Source organism: Lithobates pipiens, unplaced genomic scaffold (assembly GCF_037356315.1).
Source record: "Lithobates pipiens isolate NorthernLeopardFrog02 unplaced genomic scaffold, aLitPip1_a1.2 Scaffold_28, whole genome shotgun sequence".
Classification (NCBI taxonomy): Eukaryota; Metazoa; Chordata; class Amphibia; order Anura; family Ranidae; genus Lithobates; species Lithobates pipiens.
The window spans coordinates 187,322,126-187,350,052 of record NW_027507789.1 but is presented as its reverse complement, the minus strand read 5'-3'; the positions used below and the strand labels follow the sequence as shown (position 1 = coordinate 187,350,052).

The 27,927-nt window shown below is 41.8% G+C and overlaps 1 protein-coding gene across 1 annotated transcript in view; it reads left to right on the top strand.

The window, feature by feature from the left end:
• The window catches only part of MRC2 (mannose receptor C-type 2), a 119,067-nt gene that overhangs the window by 43,916 nt on the left and 47,224 nt on the right, over window positions 1-27,927 (top strand). The window contains exons 2-14 of the mRNA XM_077460139.1: window positions 2,337-2,726; window positions 4,976-5,149; window positions 6,448-6,612; window positions 6,923-7,036; window positions 9,682-9,819; window positions 10,549-10,740; window positions 14,454-14,608; window positions 16,915-17,022; window positions 19,457-19,572; window positions 21,646-21,794; window positions 24,999-25,213; window positions 27,334-27,476; window positions 27,561-27,663. Coding sequence (XP_077316265.1) covers window positions 2,337-2,726; window positions 4,976-5,149; window positions 6,448-6,612; window positions 6,923-7,036; window positions 9,682-9,819; window positions 10,549-10,740; window positions 14,454-14,608; window positions 16,915-17,022; window positions 19,457-19,572; window positions 21,646-21,794; window positions 24,999-25,213; window positions 27,334-27,476; window positions 27,561-27,663 — 2,162 coding nt within the window. The remainder of the gene's footprint in view (window positions 1-2,336; window positions 2,727-4,975; window positions 5,150-6,447; window positions 6,613-6,922; window positions 7,037-9,681; window positions 9,820-10,548; window positions 10,741-14,453; window positions 14,609-16,914; window positions 17,023-19,456; window positions 19,573-21,645; window positions 21,795-24,998; window positions 25,214-27,333; window positions 27,477-27,560; window positions 27,664-27,927) is intronic.

The window sequence follows — 27,927 nt, the reverse complement described above, 5'->3', positions numbered from 1 at the left end:
TTACGATTTTTATTGGGACATGCATTCGCATAGTGACCAGTTTCCCCACAGTAGAGGCAAAGGTTATTCTGACGCCGGCGTAGCTTCTCCTCTGAAGACAATGGTGAGCGAAGTAATCCTAGTTGCATTGGTTCTGGAGCTTCGGAGATGGGAGCAGGTGTAGAGGTAGGAGGATAATTAGGAACCTTGGGTAACATCCAGGTGGGGCGAAACTGACCAACTCTTTCAGCTCTCCGTTCCCTAAGACGGCGGTCAATTTGGATTGATACCTGTATGAGGTCTTCCAAAGAACTGGGAACTTCGATGCGGGCTAATTCGTCTTTTAATGGTTCGGACAGTCCAATGCGGAATTGGTAACGTAGGGCGGCGTCGTTCCATTGAGTGTCAGAACTCCACCGCCTAAAGTCCGTCACGTAATCCTCTACAGGTCTGCGACCCTGTCGTAGAGCATGGAGACTGGCCTCAGCAGTGGTGGCACGCTGAGGATCATCGTATAATTTAGCCATCTCATTCAGAAAAGAGTCCGTGGTATCAAGCAGGGAGCTGGCCTGTTCCAAGAGGCGATGGGCCCAGGTCTGAGGTTCCCCGAGAAGCAAGGAGACGATGAACCCAACTTTTGTGCTTTCCAAGGAGAAGGTGCGAGGCTGTAGCAGGAAGTATAATTGGCATGCATTACGAAAAGCACGGAATTTGCTGCGATCTCCGGAAAACCGCTCTGGTATAGGAACTCGAGGCTCCGGGGATGGCACCACTATTGCAGGCATGGATGCTGGAGTTGCCGGACTGGCGGACCGAGACGCTGTAGCCCCTTGGGAGGCAGTAGTGTTTGGAGATAATGACTCCACCCTCTGCTCGAGTTGATGGTAACCATCTTGCAAGCCTTGAACTGCTTGGGTAAGGGCAGAGATCTGTTGGCACAAAGCGTCCAGAGGTGAGGCCCCCCTGTCTGACTCCATGTTTCTGGCTGGATCGTACTGTCACGTACCTTACAGCGGAGTCAGACTGCTGAGGGTGGCCTCTCGCACGGTTCCGGTCACCACGCCCCTGGAGATGGGAACAGGGAACGTGAGGACACGAAAGGGTGCAGGTGCCTGCAGATGGAAGTAGAAGGCCTTGAAGATGCTGGGTCCTCACGGTAGAAGAGATGTAGATTGGTCACGTAGGTAGGCACCAGAAGACCAGCAGGTGTGCAGGGAACACTACGTGTCTGAAACAGGTAGGATCAGCAACTGGCAGGCAATGCGGCACAATGACAGGAGACAGGTGCGAAATCAGGAACAAGCAAGGGGTCTGGTAACATGCAGGCAAAACGAGGTACCGAATCGGGAGACAAGCCGAAGTCAAAAGTCCAAGCCAAGGTCAGAGGTGGTCCAGGAATCCAAGAGTGGGTATCAGGAACGGGTCAAAGGAGCAAGGATCACAGGAGCAAGGTCACAGGAGCAAGGTTTCAGGAACAAGGTCACAGGAGCAATGATCAAGTCTTACAGGAACAGCTGAAGACGATCCAGCATTGGTGTCAGGCCAGGACCCTGTTTATATAGAGGGAAGTGAGCCAGGATTGGTGGAAGTGGCCGTCCGTGCGTGAAGACGTACATCCGTTCAGTTTGCGCGGGTGTTTTCGCGTGTTCGGATTGGCGTACAGCCACGTGTTCGGATTAGCATACGTCCGTTCGTCCTGGAATTCGTACGCCTCTGACGGAGACACCTCGCATGGCGCCTGGAACGAACGGGAACTACTGCTATACGGGAGCGGGCATAAGTACGGTGAGTTCCCTGACAGGGGTGATAATTATTTTAAATATTGTTGGAATACAATGTTCATTTGTATTTTACAACTACATCAATATTAGTATTTAATAGAGGTATATTCTTCAACAAATAGATGACAGTGTTTATAAGTTCGTAGCTGCTCCACAGTTAAACTAAATGTCTTTTCTCTGTAATAAAGTTCCTATTTCTTGTCTGCAGTTAAGCAACAAAGCCCATGTGAACTCTATGGCTGAATTTGCATCACACAGACATCGCATGTGATGTGCAAAGCAACGCGGTGTGAATCACATGCGATGTCTGGCTTCCCTTCCCTTCCCTGGTTCCCGTGTGAACCCAGCCTTACACACAATTTATGGACTTTATTTAATGCAGTTGGAAGAGTTTTATTATGTTACAGATTGGTTTAATTTTTAATCATCCTGGCAAAGATTATGTTATTTATTTTTTACATCACACTTGTGATCTCTTTTCTGAGATTTTGCTTTTTTCCTTTCACTACCTATTCTGCTGGCACATTCAAAACTGCAGAAAATGTAAACATGACTTTGCATTTTTCTATTTTATAGACCCAGAATCATTCCTGGTGTACAGTCCTGATGTTGAAGGATGTCTGGAAGCTCAAGAAGGCACGGTTCGAATAGCAAGGCCGTGTCACTCCAACAAACCGGAGCAGCAATGGCTTTGGGTGTCTCGCCGCCGGCTCTTCAATTTGGGCACTCTAAGTTGCCTGTTGGTACCATCTGCCTCTAACAGCACATCCAATGTCATCTCCACCTATCAATGTGATGAGAACTTTTACTTTATTCGCCGCTGTGAGACTTTGCTGGAGCAGCTGACTGCTGCATTACTTACACAGACCTCCAATGCCACTGGATTGCAGCAGCCGCCTGCCAAAACATCTGGGCAATGGTTAATATTTGGAACAGACAAAAGTATCTGTTCTGCTGTTTTTCAGGGTAAGGATGGTTTAATACCAGAATCTCCCAAATACCTTTATAGTGGACCTCTTCATACAGCAGCCCATTCATGAAAATGCAAGGTTAATTTCTTTTGTAGACCCCACCACTAAAACTAAGACTAAGATGTCAACAAACGTTCACTGGTGGTGAATCACTCACTGTCATGTTAAACACATGCACCTGGAAGATTTCCATGTAGTGAAAGTTCGGTGAATGTCAGATTCACTGCTTTAAAAACATGACCCCATATGAAAGGAAAAAATACAAATTAGAAGTAAAAGTTACCTTACACCCCAGTTTATAGGTGCTTCCTACAGGTGAGAGCGATGTCACTGGGTCGTCTCCAAGAAGCGTTAAAAAGCCCAAACCTTACAAGAAGAGATTTGGGCTCCTCAGCTACCAAGGATCCTGGAAAGGGCCCAGTGATGTCACCTTTTCTTAGAGGAGCTTCCTGGAAACCAGGGTATAATGTGAGTATTTTTACTTTTGTCTTCCTATAGTTTTCTTTTGCTTAGCATTTCTTATAAGAACTGGTATATAAAACAAAAAAACAAAAAAAAAAACCCTCACAATTACATTTATAAATAGAGTTTGTGGCTTTACTAATCCACATTATTATTTTAAGTTAAAAAAAATAATAATTTAACAAAACCTAATAGATAAAGTAACAGAGCATTTGACTCACCATGCTAAACAATGATCTGTGGATATGAGCATAATGCCGCGTACACACAACCATAATTTTCAACATATTTGGTCCGGTGGACAATCCGACGGACTTTGCAGCTGAGGTCCGCCGGACTCTCAAATTAACAGACTTGGCCACACACGATCACTCCAAAAGTCAGACGGATTCGAACGTGATGACGTAGAATAAGGAAGTTCATAGCCAGTAGCCAATAGCTGCCCTAGCATCCGTCGGACTAGCACATAGACGACCGGATTTTTCAACCTGACTCAAGTCCGTCGGAAATATTTGAAGCCAGTTTTATTTCTAGGTCCAGCGGACTTTTGGGAAGAAATAGTCCACTGGAGCCCACACACGACTGAATTGTCCAATGGACTCTGGTCCGCCGGAAAGTCTGAATGTGTGTACGCGGCATAAGATTACTATGGCATCTACTGTTTGATATATATATATATATATATATATATATATATATATATATATATATACATGGTGTTCAAAGCAATAACACTGGAATCAAATAAGGTGACCATACATGGGAGAATCTTACTTTTCAGTAATGAATAATCCAACCTTTTGTCTTTTGTTCTCCCCTCATGCAAAACCACCATTAAGTTGGGAGATCTCCATGGCATTGACTACAAAGGAGTAATCGGGTCACTGGGTTATCTTTATCTGCCTCTGCTGTATCTGGAGAAATGACTTATGCCTTATCTGGAAGAATGAATAGAGTAGCATACAACATTTTAAACATCTCCCAAGAGGCTTTTCTAAGGACAATCATGTCCTGAGATGATCACTCTTGCCTTATCAGGAAAGCAATTACCAACAAAACTTATTGAAACCATTAATTTTCTATGACAATATAGCTGCATGTTCCATGTTATCTACTTGTTTGCATGGTACATTTGTTACTGATGTTGGTGCATTTGTTTTTAGTGCAGATGTTTTGGTGCTAAAATATTGGACATGATTATTTTCAGCATCATTTATATTCAAGCACATTTCATTGCTGATAGAGTATGTAATTGGCACTGATGCTTATACCGCACAAGATTATGGGTGTCAGAGGAATTTTCCAAACTGGTTGGTTAGCTGGCTTTCACAGCTGTCCACTCAGCACTGATTTTCCATACTTGCACAGTTTCTGACAAATTCAATTATAAGCCGGCTTGAGTAATTTAGTGGCATGATATCCCCCATCAGAAGTCTACAGTCAGTCCTGCTGCCGCTGCTATGTCAGGGTGGTATCATGCTGTCCAGATAGACACTTCATCCTATAAATAAACAATAATTAGAAATTCTACCAGTAAAGCTGAGCAACAGGTCTATTAAGGGTCTTATAAGAGGGGGTGTAAAGTTCTCTATAGGAAACTTTTTCAATGGAGGTATCAAACAAGTAGGTGGATCAACTTACAAGTGACCTCTCAACACTGAAATCCCTGTTGTGGTTGGACTTTACAGACTATTTTGAATGATAGATTATATCCATGTATTTGAAGATTGTTTTTATGTACTTAAATCCATCATTACTTTTTCTTTTCAATTCTCTGTTCAGATATTTACACTATACAAGGGAACTCCAATGGACGGCCTTGTGCTATACCTTTCAAGTACGACAACCAGTGGTTCTATGCCTGCACAAGCACAGGGCGAGAAGATGGCCATCTTTGGTGTGCAACCACTGTTGACTATGGGAAAGATGAAAAGTGGGGGTTCTGCCCTGTAAAAAGTAAGCAGAAATAATATAAATGTGCATATGTGGATTGCTGCTTGCTGTTAATGCGCATTAGGGTAACATTATGTTTGAATGCTCCACATCTACAGTGCCTTACCATGCATTGTGGTAACATGTTATTACGTGCATCATGGTATGAATAAGCTCTTTAAGAGGACATTACTTTTGAAATGACATTTACATGTTAAATATGTTTTTGCTATTGGATTTACATTGAATCAATGCCACTTATGGTAGCATTGTCCAAAATGCAAGCATTTTGGAAGTTTATATCACTCTGGATCTACAAAAATATGCTGAAACCTACTGTATACAATTTACCCCCTGCAGTACTTATTCCATGCTACCCCATCTTCTTTAAAGTCATATAAAAATAGCATCACTCTGCAACTTTTAAATGCATCTAAGAGCCTTATACTGATGTTTTGGAAACAAACCTATTGTCCTACCCTAGAAGACTTGAAGCAAGAAGTGGATAGGGTAATTGAGGCAGAGAGATGGGTGTTTACTGGTAAGAATAACCTAGAGAAATTTCCCGACATCTCGTCTGGCCTGTTGTATTGTTCCCCGGAGCTCGACAATATGAGCTAAAATCACCTTTGGCCATTGATGTGCCCATTATACCATCACTGGCCACTCTTTGAGATAACATAATTATTCAACTGACTGCACTCACCCTGGAGAAGTATCTTGCCATCTGACACTTGCCTCTACGCCATCCTTTGGTTGCTCCCATGACCCTAGTTGATCTTTATATGAGTTCATGATGCTTTTTCCATACGAAGTTATGTATTCAGAAACCTGTTCTTTGTTATGCTATTGACGATAAGTCTCTTTGTACTCCATTATTTATATAGTAGTGGGATAAGCCTCCATTATCCCATTGCCATTTGCAGCTATTGTATATGAACATGCCTTGCCTACTAATGTACTTCCTTACATTGTATACAGCATATACATTCATGTTATGTATTGCTGTTGATTTACAGAGGAACAATGACTGGAATGATGGACACATTTCCTATGTCTTTCCTTTTTGTACTATTTAAAAAAAAAAAAAAAACAATGTAAAAAGTTATAGAGATATTGTCAGGTTACCAGACGCATACTGAAGTTGCTAAATTTGGTCTCTGCATCTGTCGCAGAAGTTTTCCAACAAGTTAAAAAATCAATACCCAGCACTTCCAATGCTTACACATTGTTTTGTTGCATTATTGCCAGAAAAAATGCTGAACCAATTAACTAAGACTTCTTATAACTGTATCATTCTTATTTTTTATACTATGTTCCAGGTGCGGACTGTGAGACTTTCTGGGACAAGGATCCACTTACCCATAGCTGCTACCAATTTAATTTCCAATCAGCACTCTCTTGGGGCGAGGCCTGGACCAGTTGCCTTCAGCAAGATGCCAATCTCCTCAGTATCAATGAGATTCACGAGCAGACATACATAAATGGTAAAGTCAATGACTTGTGATGTTTTTGAGAGCATGAAACTGCTAATATTTTTGCCAAAAAAGTAGGAAAATGCTTGTTACCTCAGCAGTAAACCACGACTTCTAACAGAAATCATATTTTACTAACTTGACTTGAAATATGATGATGCATTCAACTTTGCCAATGGTTTTTAGTACATCATATGACATAGACTAGGGTGGTTCATGCTCTTAACATGTCTACATGCTAAGAGCATGAACTACATGCTCTTAATGATCAAGTTATGTATGACTTATATTATTTATTTTTTATCTGTTCATTCCCTCGTAGGGCTCCTGACCGGATACAGCTCCACTCTCTGGATAGGATTAAATGATCTTAATGTTAACGGTGGCTGGCAGTGGTCAGATGGCTCTCCATTAAAATACCTGAACTGGGAGAATGGTATGTAAAGGGTAGATGATGCATTGGCATTGCTTTTATTTATTACATTGATTTACAGAGAACAAAACAGAGCCTTAGAGGGTGCACAGGCAACTTACATCATTCCCTGTCCCAGAGGAGCTTACAGTCTAATGTCTCTACCACAATCATACACAACACAAACTTAAGTGGAAGTAAACCCATCGATTTAAACAGTTAAAAAAAAAGCATGTCAGGAATGCTAACTGCACATTGGCTGTGCTCTCAGCCAAACTATCAAACCATCCAATGGCTGGTGTCATAACAAATCACACGTGCAGCACCATAGCAGTTGAAGATTAAACAGAGGCAAAGATGGCAGCTTCCTTGGCTGAAAACGATAGGGGAGTTCACTTCCACTTTAGTAAGATAAATTTGGGTAAAGCCGTAAGCCTAATAGTAAGTAAATGTGGCAAAACATCAAGGAATGGAGGAAATCCATGCATGTGAAGGAAAATAATAAAAACTCTATTGAGAGTTTTTATTATGAGGGAATAAATTCTTGAAACCTAACAAAGTTCAAGCTATGGCCTCTAGCAATAATCACTGTGTTGTCCCAGCAGGGACTGATACTCCCCACCAGGAGAACACAATAGCTCTGCATGAGGGATTCCCCCATGAACACTGACTGTGTTAATGGGAGAATCGAGCAGTTCCAAGGGTTTCCGGAAAGAAAATCGTATCATCTAAGGCCTGCCCTAACCTCGGGGGGAAGTTCCTGCTTGAGGAGGGAAAGGTTAGGGACACCACTGTGATCTCTGCTGTCTTTAGTCAGGAAGACTTGATACTTAGGGATTCCAAGTCTCTACAAAACTTGCTTGCGTCGCCACCTCACCAGACAGCCACTCCTGTTACAGATGCAGCGCCCGGTAATGTAGGCTAGCTGTGTGAGACATATACAGTACTGAGTGATACTGTGGGCCGCCAACATTACTGTATTTGTACTTGTATCGACAGTGTTACTGAGTTCTAGTTCAAGAGAATTTGGAACTGTTTACGCAAGTGCCGTTACTATAGACATTGTACTAATGCTAGTGCTTGCAGATTACTTTTGGCTTGTTGACTGTTCACTTACAACCCAACAATAGAAGAATCAGTTAACCCTTTCCTGGATTCTGTGTACTGTTCCTCAATTCTGTGTACCCAATTCCTGGCCCGGCCCACAGGCAGATGTGGCACTATGAAAGAGTCACATGACATACAGTATAATATGTAAAATGATGGTCAGCATATAGTATATACCGTATATACTCGAGTATAGGCCGACCCGAATATAAGCCGAGGCCCCCAATTTACCCCCAAAAAAACTGGCAAACTTATTGACTCGTGTATAAGCCGAGGGTGAGACATGCCTGTCCATCCCTGTGTGTGTGTCCGTCCATCCCTGTGTGTCCGTCCATCCCTGTGTGTCCGTCCATCCCTGTGTGTCCGTCCATCCCTGTGTGTCCGTCCATCCATCCCTGTGTGTGTGTGTGTCCATCCATCCATCCATCCCTGTGTGTGTGTGTCTCCATCCATCCATCCATCCATCCCTGTGTGTGTGTGTCTCCATCCATCCATCCATCCATCCCTGTGTGTGTGTGTCTCCATCCATCCATCCATCAATCCCTGTGTGTGTCTCCATCCGTGTGTGTGTGTGTGTGTGTGTGTGTGTGTGTGTGTGTGTGTGTGTGTGTGTGTGTGTGTCCAGCCTACCTTTGTCCCGAGCCTCCGTCCCGTGCCTTGCCTCCTTGCCTCCGTCCCGTGCCGTGCCTTGCCTCCTTGCATCCGTCCCGTGTCGTGCCTTGCCTTGCCCCCGTCCCGTCCCGTCCCGTGCCGTGCCGTCCCGTGCCCTCTTCGTCGGCGGCCATTGTAAGTTCAAAAGCTGCGCCGCCGCCTTCGCCTGTGATAGGCGGAACACTGAATTTCCCAGCAGCCTGTGTTCCGCCTATCACAGACGTCGTATCATCCTCGTCCGTAGTACGAGGATGATACGACGTCCGTGATAGGCGGAACACAGGCTGCTGGGAAATTCAGTGTTCCGCCTATCACAGGCGAAGGCGGAGCCGGAGGCGCGGCTTTTGAATAGAATGGCCGCTGTCTGTCTGCTCGACACGCTGATCGAGCGGGCAGACAGCGATGACTCGAGTATAAGCCGAGGGGGGCACTTTCAGCCTCAAAAAAGAGGCTGAAAATCTCGGCTTATACTCGAGTATATACGGTATATCTCCACTGTCAGAAAGGAGATTAAAGAGATCTAAAGCAACGGAAACAAAGATAAACCTCACCAGAATAAAATATGCCTATGGCTAAAAGACACCTCTTCCTGGATTATAGCACTAAAAAATGAACACAATGGTGAATGGTAAGTGCTCTTCTATATCTAACTTTCACCTTCTAAACTCCTTCTCTGTTAATTTGATGGAAACTGATAAGAGAGCAAGTAAAGAAAATAAAAAGAATTGAATGAAAAGAAAAAAAATATATGGATCATAAACTAGTTTTGGTATTTTGTTCATGAATGATGTTTCCCTAGGTCCTTGTCCAGTTTTCCAGTTTACCAATATTACTACTGGTATACTTCACCTGTTTTCATCTATTTTTTCTCTGCTCATCACTTTTCCTTTTTCTTTTTCCTTGTATCCTAGATCAGCCCAGCAATTCAGAAGAAGAAAATTGTGCAGTTATTCGGACAGAGACCTTGGGTGCCTGGCAGAACCGTAACTGCTATAATGCCCTACCCTATGTATGTAAGAAAAGCTCCAAGAGAAGTCTTCCTTCTGTAGGTGAGTCTGTAACACAGTTGCAAATTTGCAATTACAAAACACCTTTCCATCTCCTCATCTCCATAACACAAAGGGGCGGTGTTTTGTACTCTAGCAAACAACACAGGGAGGGCAGACAACACTGCTTGGAATTCCAGTACAGCAAGGGCATTGTGTTGCCAACTTAGGTCAAGTTTGGAGCTCACTGGATTTTTGTCCAGATCTACGCTTTCTGGAAAGAAAGGTTTCTCACCAGGGAAAACAGAGTAAAGGTTGCCTCTTCTCCCTGTGGGTTTGCTATGACAGTATGTCATAGCCCTTAGTCTTTAACTAATGACGTAGGAAATAGTGGTGAAGCACCATTTCCAATTTTACTACTTTTAATTCTTTACATTTACAGTACTACATTTTATTAATTTGTATTATAGGGTTGGAACAGTCCTTTCTGGTTTCACTATGCTGTGCTTTAAAGATTCTTTAAACCTGCAAAATCTCTTTCCATGTTGGCTTGTCCTTGCCGATCCTGGTCGGTTAGTAATAAATAATGAGATACGTTGATCAAAAAAATGCAAGGGCATTTTTAAACTTATGAGCCATAATTAACTAAGTTTACGCATTAATGGTTGTGTGTATATGATATGCAACCCAAGCTAGAGGTGTGACTGTCCAAAATTTCTTAAGTACATTTTTGGCTTCAAGCAGATGATTTTATCAAACCTCTTCTAATGTCTTGCCTTGTGTTCCCAACAGAACCCATTGAACCAGATGTTGTTGTGCAGTGTGATCCTGGATGGCAGAGTTATGGCACTAACTGCTACCGCCTAAACAATGAGAAGAGGAGCTGGCAGGAGGCTAGGAAGGCATGTGTGCGGAGTGAGGGGAACCTAGCCAGTGTTCATAGCCTACTGGAGCTAGAATATATTAGCAAGCAGATTAAACAAGGTTAGTGCTGTATGACAGGAATCATCCTTAGCCACAAGTGTAGCAGCAAAGGTTGACAAGGAGCCGAAAGCACCTTGGGTCAAATGTGTTTTTATGTATTCTTACATTTGATGGCATGACATCTAATGAAACTTCTGAACCAATGTGTCAGCAGAGCTTGGAGTTCCTGCTGAAGACTGCATCCTTTGTGAGTGAGGATTCATTTCTCAGCTATGTGGGTCTGGAAGGCCAAGAAAGCTGAGGCGGGTAGCGGGTCCAAGGGACTGAAGGGAAACTGGAAGTCTCTAGAGAGAGCAAGCGAGGGGCTGGAAAACCTTAAGGCTCTGTTCACATCTAGACATTTTTGGGCGATTTTCTGCTCTAAGTCTCAGCTCTAAAAATGCCCAACATGAAAAATCTCATTAATTTGAATGGCCCCATTCACATCTGAGCGTTTTGTTGCCTTAAGCAAAACGCCTGTCGCTCAAAAAAGTACATGAGCTTCTTTTTTTGGCAAATTACAGGCGTTTTACTGCTTTTCTTTGGTGACTTGTCAACTTCAAAATGCCTGTGCAAAAAACTGCAAAACGCCAGAAAAAAAACAGAAAAACGCCTGTAAAATAGAAACGCCTAGATGTGAACGGAGCCTAACAGGATGCCAAGAGTGGGCCCATAAAACAAGGTGCCGCAACCAAGGCTGAGAGAGCTTGAATAGCCAGTGCTCTGAGAGACCAAAGACAACAGAGGTGCTGCTGACAAGAGAGCCAGGGGGCATGGTATTTTTGCTTTTTTTTAAGTTGGCTGCCGTGCCCGTAAAATTGAGTTTCAGACTGATGTGGACTGATGTGGACTAAAAAATGCATCTACCACTGAGCTAACTATATAGATTATAGATAGATAGATAGATAGATAGATAGATAGATAGATAGATAGATAGATAGATATACACAACATATGGACCTGACTAATAGAGCGGTCTCCATATTGATCATATCGATATTTAAACACAAACTTTACTTTACGTAGAAGCAAACTTTTCCTTTTGTTTTCCCAGGTATTAATACATTTATTGCACATAGGAAGAGCACATTCACATATGAAAAAGATTTTCAATTCCCTTTAGAACATGGCTGTAAACAAGGCCAGTTTGGTTCCTGTGTAATCAATTTTGTAAATTGCTGAACACAGTCTGGCCTGACTGTAGCTTTGACCTTGTTGGGGCTCTTTCAGTCATCTGTTCTTTGCATTGGAGAAGTGCACTGCTGACTCTGCATTCTATTGCATTTTTGACAGAGCGGCCAGCCTGGAGGCGTAGAGAAATCTTTTCATAAAGCATTATGCTGCCTATATAAAAGTTTATACTTTTTGGAAAGTTATTATATACAATTTATGGTCATTTTTTAACGATGAAAAGTTTTCTTTAAACAGTATTAAACTCAAAAGCAAACGTGTTATATTGCAGCTTACCAGTTCTTAGATGTGATGGCTGCATTCATTTTCTTTTTCAGGCTTTTTTTATTCTATTTGCATTTGGTGATTCAGCCAGTAAGTCTGCTGTTGTTCAAAAGAATATACTTTCTTCCAGATGTATGAGATTACAGGGATGGAACAAACCATTTACAGTGCCTTGAAAAAGTATTCATATCCCAATTTTTCACATTTTGTCTTGTTACAACCAAAAACGTACATTTATTTTATTGGGATTTTATGTAATAGACCAACACAAAGTGTCAAATAATTGTGAAGTGGAAGGAAAATGATAAATGGTTTCCCAAATATTTTACAAATGCATATGTGAAAAGTGTGACGTGTATTTGTATTCAGCCCCATTTACTCCGATAACCCTAACTAAAATCTAATGGAACTAATTGCCTTTAGAAGTCACCTAATTAGTAAATATAGTCCACCTGTGTGTAATTTAATCACAGTATAAATACAGCTGTCCTGTGAAGCCCTCAAAGGTTTGTTAGAGAACCTTAGTAAACAAACAGCATCATGAAGGCCAAGGAACACACCACACAGGTCAGGAATAAAGTTGTGGAGAAGCTTAAAGCAGGGTTAAGTTATAAAAAAAAATATCCCAAGCTTTGAACATCTCACGGAGCACTGTTCAATCCATCATTCGAAAATTTAAAGAGTATGGCACAAGTGCAAAACTACCAAGACATGGCCATCCACCTAAACTGACAGGCTGGGCAAGGAGAGCTAATGCCTTGTTGGGGCTCTGGAGAAGCAGCCAAGAAGTAACTCTGGAGGAGCTGAAGAGTTTCAGAGCTCAGGTGGGAGAATCTGTCCACAGGACAACAATTAGTCATGTACTCCACAAACCTGGCCTTTATGGAAGAGTGGTAAGAAGAAAGCTATTGTTGAAAGAAAGCCATAAGAAGTCCTGTTTACAGTTTGCGAGAAGCCATGTGGGGGACACAGCAAACATGTGGAAGAAGGTGCTCTGGTTAGATGAGACCAAAATTGAACTTTTTGGCCTAAAAGCAAAACGATATGTGTGGCGAAAAATTAACACTTCTACAAAGTATTACCTCGGGTGGCTCAATACAAAATGCACGCCACACTTTTCACATATTTATTTGTAAAAAAAATTGGAAAATCATTTATCATTTTCCTTCCACACAAATATGTGCCACTTTTTGTTGGTCTATCACATAAAATCCCAATAAAATACATTTAAATCTTTGATTGTAACATGACAAAATGTGGAAAATTGCAAGGGGAGTGAATACTTTTTCAAGGCACTGTAACACTGGTAGAGGTGCTTACAATGATCAGTTCTTATTTATATATGTAAAATCTGTATCCCAAAAGGAAAAAAACAGTTCGCTGTATCTACTTATAACGTTTTGGCTGGAATGTGGCTTTAATTTGCTAGTACATTTAATACTCCCCTCCCCCCAGACTGACAATGCTGCTGTCAAAATCTGCCCCCATTCTCTTTCATCCAGAGTGGAGGGACTCTAAAACAGGAATTGTGTTACTTGCCAGATCACCAAGGTAAAACAGAGGGAAAAATGTGTAAAAAATAAATAAAAAAAAGAAAGCTAATGCAGCCACTGCATTTAAGGATTGGTAAGCTGCAATGTATTATATTTTTGGTTTTGGGTTTAATACCGCTTTAATAACACATTAAATAGAAAAATCCCTAGTCTTGGAAAACGTATTTTTTATCAATTTTATTCAATTATTTAAGTTTGCGAGTTTATAAACAACTTTATTTTTTATTTGTAATAGTTTGTATAAACTTTTTTTAGTTTACAAATAAGCATTTATTACAGGATGCACTCCAGAAGGCTGTCATCTCATGTCTTTGGGTACAAATAATTGAAGATCGGGGTTGCTTTAATGCTGACGTAGGCACCGTATTTAGAAATTTATAGAAAACAAGGCCCTTTCTTTCTATGTCTGTCACACGTGTTCTTTGAGAACAATCAACTCCACAGCACAAGTAAAACGACTCAATGGACCACTGTTGCTTTCTGGGGAGCATTGCAATTGTGTCCACTTAGCTTGCCATTAGTTTGAGTTTTTTACAACCCATTCCAGACAGATTCCGCAGGCTGTTGACAGTGCTTCTGGGCAGGACAGCAGCCTTCTATCACATGGCTCTGTGGTGTACAGCTTCTTTCTCTGGCAGCCACTAAGTTTAAACATGTGAACATTTGACTTGATATAGATTTTTCTCAAATCGAAGTCTATGAAGAATTTTGTTTATATTTCTCCAGATGTGGAAGAGCTGTGGATTGGGCTGAATGACATCAAGCATCAGATGAGCTTTGAATGGTCAGATGGGAGTGCAGTTACCTTTACGTCTTGGCATCCTTTTGAACCCAACAACTTTAGGGACAGCATGGAGGATTGTGTGACTATCTGGGGACCGGTGAGTCATAAGATATCAGCTTTTATCTCTGATTAGATCAGCTTTTCTTAGCCTTTGCACCGCAGAGGAAAACTTAAAATAATTTTCAGGTCTAAGGGACCCCCTGGTAAGATCAGTCCATTGTGGCGTCATTTGGAAAAGGCCCCTTCCATTGGTGGTGGTAAGTGGAAAAAATACCCTTTACAAGGGGGCCAGAATGACACCCTTGCAATCATGCCGCTGGCTCTGCCAAGTAGCATTGGACCAGGAACTATGCAGCACCATCAGATGGGAATTCACAGCTCAAGGAACCGCTAGACAATGCTTCATGAGTCCTAGAATTCTACAGAATTCTGGTTGAGACTGACTGGTTTAGACCAATCCACAATCAACAGTAGCAGCTCACTGTCAGTCAAACTGACAGCGAGAATTATAATAGCTCCTCTCATACATGCATGCTTTTTGGCCCCAAGTTCCCAAAGGATCAGAATACCAAAACGTGATATGGCTTGTAAGAAGCTCCTGGCTTTTAACATGTTGTTGATAATCCAATGGTAAGGTGTCCCTGCCATATGTAAAAAGTGAAAAACTGCACTAAATAACATCTGTCCCTAAAAACAAAACTTAAGCAGCAATTTTGTGCAACACAATCTCAATCAACATAAGAAAAATAATAAAATTGCGCTAATTTTATAAAAGTCCATACATGTGACCAAATGAGTTAATTCAAAGAAAGTCCACACTTAAAGGGAATGTTTCCATGATAGTGTCCATCATCCATTACCAATAGAATTTTAAATCACAGAGAATCCACCACCAATTGTAGAAACTGCTTACCAGCTCCAATTGACCCCTTATGACAGGGGTTCGGTGCCTTTCTCCACATTGCAGGGTCACTCCACTTCTCTCGATGGTACTCAAGGGATTCCTGCCATATATCCTGGGAGATTTGGGTCTTCTCATCCACCTTTGTGTGTTCCAGCTTCTCCTTTTACAGTCCTTTCACAATGTAAAATAAATTAAATGTCTAGCAGAGTGGGAGCCCCTCGAAATGGGCACAGCAGGGGCGCAGACCCAGAATCTCACCATTGCAGAGATCTCATCACCAATAAGGCTCCAAGAGATAAATGCAACTGTTAACTGGTTTACTTCCAGAATCTACCAAAAACTTTGCTACCAAATTAAAATTCTGAGAGGACTAAATATTTAAAGTTGTTATTTTTAATAACAATTTGTTTTGCCAGTCACCATATATTAGATAAACAACATACATTTATACAATTTGCCTCAACTATTTATAAAAAATATATTATTATAGAACAAACAAATCATCTGCTTGTCTGAGCCACTAAAGCCACTAAATAAACTTAGATCTGTCCCCGACTAATAGGGTGCCTTATAATGGGTTCCCCAAAACAAACAGGCTCTTGTACCTTTTTAGTGTTCTGTTAGCGGTTAGCCTTTTTACCCAGCTGCAGGCTCCCACAATATAGAGAGTGAGAGAGAGCCCTGGGCATCAGTCAGCTTACACATATAAAGGCCTGTGAACGGTTGAAGCTAAAAATGAGGTCTGGCTACCAGGTAAAATGTGGACCTAGAGATGGAGGCGTTATCCCACCCAAAGCTCTACAATGTCTCCAGATTCCAGGACTCGGAACAGAAGTCTGTTTTCTTTTCAGGCTTCTTAGATGTAAGTCCATGGACACTGGATGTTCAAGTAACATGGCGTTACAGCTTAAGACATAGAGATTTGGGAGTCTGGTCCCCAACCAAGACCCAGCAGAAGGGAGGAGCATTTGGACTATCTCGGTACAAATATAATTTTTTTTGTGTATAAACGAATATATAAACAGACCTAAAATTTAAACAATTTATTAATACAAAAAAGAGAAAACAATTTATAAAATTACAGATGGTGTGGTATTTCAACTAGTTTTGCGGTTTGACTGCTTCGTCAGGAAATAAAAGGAAGAGGTCAAACCGCGAAACTAGTCGAAATACCACACCATCTATAATTTTAGAAATTGTTTTCTCTTTTTTGTATTAATAAATTGTTTCAATTTTGCATCTGTTTATATACTCGTTTTATATACAAACAAATTTCTATTTGTACCGAGATAGTCAAAATGCTCCTCCCTTCTGGTGGCTCTTGGTTGGGGACCAGACTCCCAAATCTCTATTCTATTCAAATCTGGATGATGTTACACTGTGTATTTGCTACTATTTAATTTACACCATTTTGTGAGGCCATCCATTCCTTTAACAGCTTAAGACATGTTTTGTTTTATAGTGGTTTGTCTGTTTTTAATGGAACCTGTTCTTAATAGGAGGGAAAATGGAACGACAGTCCGTGCAACCAAACACTGCCGTCAATCTGTAAGAAACCTGGATTAGTCACACAAGGGAGCTCTGAGGACAATCATGGGTGCCAAAAGGTACTAGCAGGGTATGCTGGGATTTGTAGTTCCTTAATAACTGTTTAGCTTGCCCGTGCATCATGTTTACTAGACATTGTATGTAGTAGGAGCTCATTGTAGATTCAAAGTTGAATTACATCTTTTTATCTCTAATAACTAGCTTATCATTCAGAGGCACCATAATGAGGACTACAGTATAGTCTTAGTCCTTGTACACACGGTCGGACATTCTGACGGAAAATGTCCAATCGGACCGTGTTGTCAGATAATCTGACCGTGTGTGGGCTTCATCAGACTTTTTCTGTCGGAATGTCCGACCATGGACCTGGATATAAAAATTTTCCTAGACCAAAGCTATTGGCTACTAGCCTGAACGTAGTCCCATCGTAATGAAATAACGTCATCATGTCATGAACGAACGGATTTTCCGACAACTTTGTCCGACCGTGTGTATGCAACACCAGTTTTGGACAAAATCCGTTGGAAAAAATCTGACGGATTTTGTTGTTGGAATGTCCGACCATGTGTACAAGGGATTAAGACGGAGGACCGCTTCAGGGGCTTCGTTCTCAGGTAAGTTATTCTTAATGAGCTAGTATTCTATGCATACTAGCTCATTATGCCTTTGCCTTGCAGGTTGCCTTTTTTTTTTTTAATAGCCTTTACTTCCTCTTTAAGGGATGTACCTATCTGGATTGCAAGTGGATATGAAATGTGTGTTCGCTAATAAGACTTTTTGTCTCTCTGGTGGGTGCAGATGTTAATAGTCATCGGCATGGTGCCTAGTGATACACTTACTGTGACACAACACTTAAGTCTTAGTGTGTTCAGCTGGTCAACCAGCCCTGTCTTCTTGAGTATTGACATTGGCATCCTCAAGGAGAAACTGTTGTCTCTCTGAAAGGCAACCTCTCACTTTGCGCTCAGAAGTGCTAAGTACAGAATAAGTTGGTTAGCTGTGAATTTAGTGGAAAATTCCTGCAAGAAGCAGCTCCAATGTTTTCTGTGCTATCTATGTTCCCTAGCCTCCAGGAATAACCTAAGCGGCGCACCTGGTTGAATCTTCTCCAAAAAAACATCATTCTGTCACCTAGTACCCAAGGTCCACCCACAAAGTAAATCAATTCTGCGTGAGAAGCTTGGCATTTTGTCTCCGTCAATGTGCTCCTACAACTAAATGAAGGCAGAATCCGACAGGAAATTATTAGATGCGTGTAAGTGGAGGAAACTGTAAAACAAGCCTAACAGGCAAAATGTTCCGCTAGTACAAACTGTTGTGACAAGTAGATAGTTGTCACCATCTAGTGGAGATCACTGGCTGGACACAATGCACTGGAAGAGCAATATGTTTTTATTATCTTGAGACATAGTTACAAAGTTACATAGTTAGTGAGGTTGAAAAAAAACACCAGGCCATCCAGTTCAACTTATGATGTGTGTGTGTATGTGTTTATATCAATAGTACATTGTATATCCCTGTATGTTGTGGTCGTTGAGGTGCCCGTGTAATAGTTTTTTGAAACGATCGATGCTCCCTGCTGATACCACTGCTTGTGAAAGAGAATTCCACATCCTTACCGCTCTGACAGTAAAGAACCCTCTACGCAGTTTAAGTTTAAACTGCTTTTCTTACAGCTTTAGTGAATGGCCGTGTGTTTTTTTAAATTCCCTTTCACTGAATAGTTTTTTCCCTATGCTAGGGTCACCAGTACGGTATTTGTACATTGATATCATATCCCCTGTCAAGCTTCTCATCTCCAGAGAGAATAAGTTCAGTGCTTGTAATATTTCCTCATAACTAATTAATTTTCTTTGTTGCCCTTCTCTGGATTCTCTCCAGTTCCAGCACATCCTTCCTGAGGACTGGTGCCCAGAACTGGATGGCATACTCAAGATGCGGCCAGACCAGAGTCTTGAAGCGTGGGAGAGTTATTGTTTTATCTCTGGAGTGAATCCCCCTATTAATACATGCTAATATTTTGTTGGCTTTGCTTTCTGAGCCTGTCATTTACTAGGTCCTTTTCAATCTGAGCTTCCCCCAGAGGCTCTCCACCCAGCCAGTAACTTGCATTTGTATTTTTGACTCCCAAATGCATTACCTTACATTTTTCAACATTAAACTTAATTTGTCATGTAGTTGCCCACCCCATTATTTTGTTTAGGTATTTTTGCAAGGTTTGCACTTCCTGCGGAGAAGTTATTGCCCTGCTTATCTTTGTATCAGCCGCAAATACTGAGATTGAGCCCTTTATCTCATCCTCTAGATCGTTCATGAATAATTTAAACAGGATTGGTCCCAGCACAGATCCCAGAGGGACCCACTTTGCACACTAGACCATTCCGCGTACTCCCCATTTATCATCACCACCTGCAAAAAAGTGGCTAATTCTCCTATTTTACTTTGGCAGCACTATATACAGTATAGTTTGAACAATATTTCTAATCTCTCTAGGGCTGGAGTTGGCACAGTCCTGCTTGCTACTGGTTGAGTGATGAACAAGTGACGTACAATGAAGCAATCAAGTCTTGCTCTAGCCGCAGCTCTAGACTGGTCACTGTGAAGAACAGGTAGGTATCCTAAAGAGCAGATATCAACTTATGAATGCTTGCTTCACTTTTCCATCTGTTCAATTTCAATAGTAATTAAAGCATGTAGTGACGCTAAGGTTTTTTAGAATCCCATACTAACCTTGTACTAAGAGGGATAAGGGAGTATGCCATATCTAACCTCCTTTAGTAAATGCAAGTTGCCTGGCTGTCTGTGGCTTAAGTCTAGCAGTCTAGCATTCTCAGCTAGCATTTTCATAAGTCAACAATGACACCCTCCATCAGGGCTGCTGTTAGAAATCATGGGTCCCTTGTACATCCTTCCTGATGGGCCCCCCCAACACCGCCTCTAACCCCCCCCCCCCCCCCGAGGTGCAGTGGAACAGCGGCACTGACTTTATAAGCTCACACTGAAAAAAAAACCTCCCTCCTCTGCTCCCACCTGCTGGACCCCTCTGTTGACGTGATGGGGGCCAAGGGAAATGTAATTTAAGTCCTGGTAAGCAAGTGGAGGTGTAGTCTAATAAAAAAAATGTATTCATTTTGGCAGAAATTAACAATAAAGCTGCCCCAGGCCCCCCTGTTTAGCTGATAAGGCCTGGGCCTAGTACAACAGGACCAGTTGTACTGCTTTATCAGTGGCCCTGCCCTTCATGCTTTGACTGTACAGGTCCTAATTAGCAATGAGCTTCAAGTTCTGTTCAACTCGAACATCGGGTGTTCGCCCGTTTGCCAAACAGCAAATTTTATGGGGCATTCGCAGCAAATTTGCAGGCCCCATAATGCACTACAAGACCGCAGTGCATTGCTGTATGATGATTAGCCAAAGCATACACCTGACCTGCATCACAGCACTCTCCTCAGCGAGGGCCGTAATTGGTTCAGGGGGACTAAGTCCACGCCCCACACTATATAAGGCTGCTTACACAGTGACAGTGTGTTACAGTGGACGGAGATAGAGAGATTAAGCTAGATTAGGCAGGCAGGTTAGTTAGTTGCAGTGTATTTGATATATATAAACAGATATAAACAGTCAGACTAGTATATATATATATATATATATATATATATATATACACTCTGCATTCAGCGTAGCCTATATATACAGTGCATTTGGCGGTGTACAGTTTCTAATACAGTGCAGGCGGTGTACACAGTGTATAATAGTAATAATAGTAATAGTAATAACAGTACTTTTCTAAACATGGTGAAAAAAGCGCTACGTTACAGGCAGACTAAGGGGACCCCCCAGGCACGATATTTAAAGGAATATTTGATTTTTATTGTTTCAATTTAAGCATTCTTACAATCACTGCTCCTGAAAAAAAAGCCGTTTTAAAAACTTTTTTGCATTGATACATCTCCCCTGGGGCAGTATCCGGGTCCCCAAACACTTCTTATGGCAATAACTTGCATATAAGCCTTTAAAATTAGCACTTTTGATTTTTCATGTTCGTGTCCCATAGACTTTAATGATGTTCCCATGATCGCACAAATTTTTTGTCTGTTTGCAAGTTCTGGAGTGAACCGAACCGGGCAGGGGTGTTCGGCTCATCCCCAGTCCTAATATAAGGCAAAATAATAGGTTGCACCATTCAATGGCTAAAATTATCCAGGTTTTACCAAGTATAGAAGAGCATGTGATTCAGTTTTTTCTCATGGGATAGCATTGGTATATGTGATTGGTTCAGTGCTGTAACATACAGTGCCTTCTTTCATTGCGTTTGGCGGATGAATGGAGTAGTGGAGAAGAAAAGGAAGATGAATATTTGCTGGGAATTTAGTGAACTTATTGCTTTGCCCTAAATGGGAAAAATATTCACTTTAAATGAGCCTCTGTTCTGCTTGTCCCAAATGGAGCAAATTTGCAGCTAATCTACAGACCTAAACTAGTGACAAACACCTGATGCTAAATCACTTATGCTATGAACAGTTGGCAAAGTTCCATGAAAAATTAGCACTGAGCATTTGTGGATTTGGTCATGAATATTTGTTATTCGACAGAAAGGATTTGCTACACATTTTAGGTTTTTAATATTTTTTGAGTTTACTCTATTCCTGCTGATATTTATTCTTTTGCTGTGTCTCATGCAGGTTTGAGCAAGCATTTGTTAATAGTCTTCTGTATGGATCAGACGGAAACTATTACTGGACAGCACTTCAGGATCTGAACCGCACTGGAGTATTCAATTGGTACAATGGTGATGAAGTGACTTATACCCACTGGAACCGGGATGAACCTGGTATGCACCGTGAGCAACCACTGTCTTGCTGAAGTCCCACATGCCCAATGTTCTCAGAGAAAACTGAGAATATTTTTCTGTGTGCAAGTTGCAACATAATTTTAATTTGAAAGCAATCAATGGAGCCTGAGCCATTTCTCATGTCATGTTTTTGATGGAAGGCTGAAGAATTACAAAGATATTTTTGTATCCATACAGTGTGAAGCCACTTCAATTTTATTTGAATTTGAGTGGATCACCGCACACAGATGTAGTATAAAGTCAGATACTTTTTCTATCTTGTAAAGATAAAACAACATGGCACACATCCAAGGAAAAGGCTGATTAATGCGTTTTACACGTTTCATGTTTCACCAGCCTGTTCCTTGTAGGTTTGCCATGATGTTTTTATCTACAAGATTGAATAAAGTATCCAATTTTCTACTGTATCAAGGCGCAGTGATCCACTTGCATTTGAATTGCTTTCAGGAGGTGAACCGTACATACACCTACTGTATAGATTGGGGTTTGAGGATGTAAGCCAACCTGGAGCACTGTTGTTATAGCTTTGTCTACACTGAATGTTATTTGAGTTGTGCATGTTAATTACCAGGTCACACGGATCTGCTTTATAGGTGTTCATAGGAGGGTAGACTTTAAATGAGAATGATTAATATTTTTCAATTTTATTTTTTTTACTTGAATTGTTGAAGCACTAGTACCAACCATCTCAGCCTTTTGGCTAAGATAAAGTGTAGTACCTGTTCCCTAGCCTACAGCGGTGGGTTGGGGGTGGCTATGTAAATCCACTTGGTGTAATGGCAACCTGGACGGTTAGTATCGGGGGGAGCCGAAACCAGACTGCTCGACGAACTGAGGGCTATTAATAGGTCTCCTCTAGAGAAAGCCGGAATGGTCACCGCCTGATGGGGATGGAGAGGTACTGGGTCTGGTCGAAGGCCGGGTCCTAAAAGCCTGTGGTGCATGTGCTGCCACTCCAGGGGGGCCGTAATTACTCACTGTGGGTAGGGGCACGTTGAGATTTACTGGCACCTTGGTCACTGCATCATCACACTTTTTTCAGCACCTGCCTCTTGGGCTGGGCCTTTTGGCCAGGACCAGAGGAATTTTTATTCCTGGCCTCAGGGCCGGCCATTGCACCATAACAATGGCACCATTGCACTTTCTCCACTTCCCTTTTCACCACTTTATGTTTGTTTGTTGTGTCTGTCGCTTTATGTTTTTTTTTTGGTTGTTGGTGTACACATTGTGTTTCATGTTTGATTTGTAGGGTGTAGGTGCTCGGGCCTGACCTGAACATCTTGGGAGGGGGTGGACATGGCCAACCATGACCTTCCCTACAACTTGCATGATAAATGGGTGCTATATTTCAATTACATAGGAAAGGTAACCATTGGTGACAAAAAGATTATCCAAAATAATGAATAACCACTTTCACAAACCACTGGTAGGCGGTTACAACAGGATCATGCAGATTAAAGTCGTTGATGCAAAATAGGGGGCACTTCTGAAGCTCTTTGTGGCGCTCTTTACCACTAACTGGTTAGGTCAATGGATAGTGTTGGGAAAGATTAGAACTCTTGTTGGGTTTTATTGCTATTCAAGTCTCCCTTAGAAAGATTTTTCCCTATTTAGGCTCCATTCACACTAAGGCTTTCCTGACCTGCCAGGCTGCATGCTCGGATAAGAGTCTGGTATGAATTTTGGGGGGGACACCATGCCTTTTTCCCCCCCCTTCGAATCCATAATAGACCCAAGGGCCTGCTATGGACCTCGGGGGGACCCCACAGTGTTTTTTTTTCCCGATTTTCTTTTAGACAACAATTCTTTTTTTTTTACATTCAGCTGTCAGCTGGGAAGCCGGCTGACAGCTGATGACTCATCAATTGTTAAGGACGTGGTGGTCGGCTTCCCAGCCCTCTCCTTAGCAACCAGCTATATACATTGTAAGAAAAAACGCAAATAGTGGCAAAATCGTGGTAAAAAACGCGTGTCCAAAAATGCAGCAAGCACTGAAAATGCACTGCAGAAATGCTCAAAAGCAACATGCATCAAGCCTTACTGTCACTGGGACAGTTGTTTAACCAAGCGGGAGGTGAGGACAAATTTACAGCTTGCACCCAGATAGAAAAATCTGACAAGGGTTCTGGCTTTCCCCTACTCTACTAAAAGCATTGTTTTTATTTCACTTTTTGTTGCCGATTTTTCCTCAGTTCTTGTCTAGTGAAACTGAACTCATCGAAACAGTAAGGCTGGGTTCATATATATATATATATGCGAATTGGATATGTTTTAAACTGCATTCAATTCGCATAACATGTGAATGTGACCGGCTCTCAATGGAGCCGGTTTACACATGTCCGGGGCAGCCACGGTGAAGTTTAAAAAAAGGGGCCCTGTGCATTTTTGTGTGCGGTTCAGTTGCAAATTCAGGGAAAAATTTGCACCTGAATCACACCTGAACCGGTGAACAGAAATGCTCCGGACTGCAAACTGCAGCCGGACATGTGTGAGCCCAGCCTCAGTAAAGGAAAATCTCCCTAATGGAGCCCTGCATAATAGGACATAATGGCAAATTCTTAGTCTCTCTAATGCCCTGCAAACATGGTCGGATTTTCCTACGGAAAATGTTCGATGGGAGCTTTTTGTCGGAAATTCTGACCGTGTGCAGGCTCCATCAGACATTTTCCATCGGAATTTACATCGCACAAAATTTGAGATCTGGTTCTCAAATCTTCCGACAACAAAATCCGTTGTTGTAAATTCTGAACGTGTGTACACAATTTTGACACACAAAGTTCCATGCAGAAGAACAGCACTCGGCTTGTCGTATGTGTTGTACTTGATGTTCGCAATTTCCGACCAACTTTGTGTGACCGTGTGTATGCAAGACAAGTTCGAGCCAACATCCGTCAGAAAAAATCCATGGATTTTGTTGTCAGAATGTCTGATCAATGTCCGATCGTGTGTACGGGGCATAAGAGTTCAATATTCACTTTAATGTAAGGTGTGCAAAACTCTTCTGAACGTAAGAGGAAGAGACGCAACTAAACTGTTTATTTTCCACATACCGGTATACTGTAAACTTAATCACAGCAAATGTTAATTAATTCCAGTAATGTTTGTGTTGTGATTTGTAATATTGCATATGCCATTTATTACTATTTTCAATAACGCTCTTATTTTTTTATTTTCCCTACACAGGCTATGATAAAGGGGGGTGTGTTGTGTTGGCTACAGGACGCTCTCTTGGTCTTTGGGAGGTAAAGGACTGCGTTACATTCAGTGCAAAGTACATCTGTATGCAGAGCCTGATCCCAATGACCCCCCTGTTACCTGCAGCTCGGCCCACACCCAGCCTTAACGGAAGTTGCCCAGATGGCTGGAACTCTGCACCAAATCTAAGGCATTGCTACAAGGTGAGCACAGAAACATGGGTAAAATTGACAGTGCTAAAAAGAATGTTTTGCAAGAAAGCCAGAGAACTTTAAACACAGCTATGCCTGGTTTTAGAGCAATATGTTTTCATTTACACTGGTGCTGTGGCCTGTACAGCGTAAACGAGCATGTTGTTTATGCGGCTATGTCAGAACAGCCACTGCGTCCCCATTGAGAAACAAGGTGGTCCAGGTGGTTGTAGCTACATTAAAAAGGCATCCATTCACATTGTACAGGCCAGAGCACCCATGTAAATGAGCCCCTATGATTCTACTAAAACATGCAGACATCTATATATTCCAAGGCCAAATTTGACAGAAACAAGTGAGCCTACAAGTGCCGTTTCTTGGACTGTGGCAGTAGACCGAATCAGTTAAAGTAGACGTTTTAGTAGTTTAACCACTTCAGCCCCAGAAGGATTTACCCTCTTTCTGACCAGGCCATTTTTTTGTGGTACGCCACTGCGTGGCAGTGCGACGATGTACCCAAACAAAATTTATGTATTTTTCCCCCCCAAAAATAGAGCTTTCTTTTGCCTTTACTTGATCAAATCTGCGTTTTTTTAATTTTTGCGCTATAAACAAAAAGAAAGCAACAATTTCTGCTATAAAACATTTCCAATAAAAAAATGTAAAAAAACAAATTGAATTCATCAGTTTCTGCAGATATGTATTTTGCTACATATTTTTGGTAAAAAAAAAAAAGCGCAATAAGCTTATATTGATTGGTTTGCGCAAAAGTTATCGCGTCTATAAAATAGGTGATAGATTTATGGCATTTTTATTATTTTTTTATTTATTTATTTTACTAGTAATGGCGGTCAGTGATTTTTAACAGGACTGCGGCATTGGGGCGGACAGATCGGACACCTAACTGACATTTTTTACCCTTTTTTTGGAACCAAAAATCAGGGGCGATCAAGGGATTAAATGTGTTCCCTGTTTTGTGTTTTCTAACTGTATGGGGGAATGTGTGACTGGGGAAACACACAGATTCATCTTCCTGCATAGCAGAAAGATAGGATATGCGTGATGTCCCCTGTCAGAACAAAGATTTGCCTTGTTTACACAGGCAGATCCCTGTTCAGTCACTGGAATGATCGCGGGTGGTTGGCGGACATCGAGTCCGCCAGACCTGCTTATTGGCTCCCCCACTGGCCAATGGGAGCGTGTGCACCCACAAAAGAGAGTTCCCATGCCGACGTACAGCTACGGCGATTTGCGGGAACGAGCCATCTTGCCGCAGTACAATGACGGCGGCCAGTCAGGAAGCGGTCAAAATGAAGAAATATAAAGATAATCTTGTTACGTCAATTTTTCCTAATTTAAAATTAGGTAATTAATTTGCTGTGGGAAAGAGGGAGCATTTCTACAGCCCCCTTCCTCTCTTCAGTGATCACACTGTTGTATTGCAACTTGTACAAAGTCACAAGGTGAAAGGCTGCACCAGAGGGCTGAACTGTGTTAGATGTTTGTGAACACGGCCAAGAACTGACCAGGAATTAGGATTTACATAAATGTGTCATCACTGAGCAAGTAACTTACTCCATGTGAGTAAGGATTGGGCTTGAATAAATAGGTCTATGCCCTTGTGACAAAAAAGCTGATGAAAGCATTGTCAGGGTAATACTTTGATTGGTAATAAATACCTGTAACGTTCACACTTACACTTTATTCAGCATGCACTTAACATGAAAACTTATATCTGATGCTAGGTTCTCGTTAAGCAGGAGAGAGAACCGATAAAGCCAACAGAGGCAATGTCTTTGAATACTCTACACCAGGGGTCTCAAACTGGCGGCCCTCGAGCGGTTACAAAACTACAAGTCCCATCATGCCTCATCATGCCTCTGCCTGTGGGAGTCATGCTTATAACTGTCAGCCTTGCAATGCCTCATGGGACTTGCGGTTTTGCAACAGCTGTAGGACTGCCAGTTTGAGACCCCTGCACTACACAGCACTACAGTTCTGGGAGACAAAAGCTTAAACCAATAGGCTGCCATACTGCCTGGCCTAGATAAGAATGCTGTTTTCTAATGTCAGAATTGCTATTAGTCATGCTGTTCAAATTTTGGACTTATTTTCTGTGTCCTCCAATTCAGGTTTATCATTCGGAGAAGCTGCAAGAAAAAAAATCTTGGATTTCAGCTCAGCAGTCCTGCCGAGAAATTGGGGCTCAGCTGCTCAGTGTCTCCAGTGTGGGAGAAGAACACTATGTGGCTCATTTACTGAACAAAATATTTGGGTTGGTTATCACCGTCTACACACTCTCCCTTTGTAACCCCTGCATCTGATTGAACTAGACTGACGATTTTATATTTTCTCACAGTGAATCAGAACCGGAAAGTCAGGAGCAGCACTGGTTTTGGATTGGTCTGAACCGCAGAGATCCCAGTGGTGATCAGAGTTGGGTCTGGAGTGATGGACAGGGGGTTAGTCAATTATGTACCACAATATATAAATGTATAGCAGTAAACATATAAGCGTTAATAAGCACCCACAAGCATTGAAATCTATGTTCCCATTTACAGAAAAAACGAAGAACAAAGCCTTACTTCCATAAAGGCTGACCATGAAATTTATTCAAAGCAATTGACTTCTGACATATTCCCTACCCTAAGCCACATCCCTGTGATACGTTGTTCCATGTTTGTGCTAATCTGTAGACATTTATAAGGTCAAGGACATCTACTAAT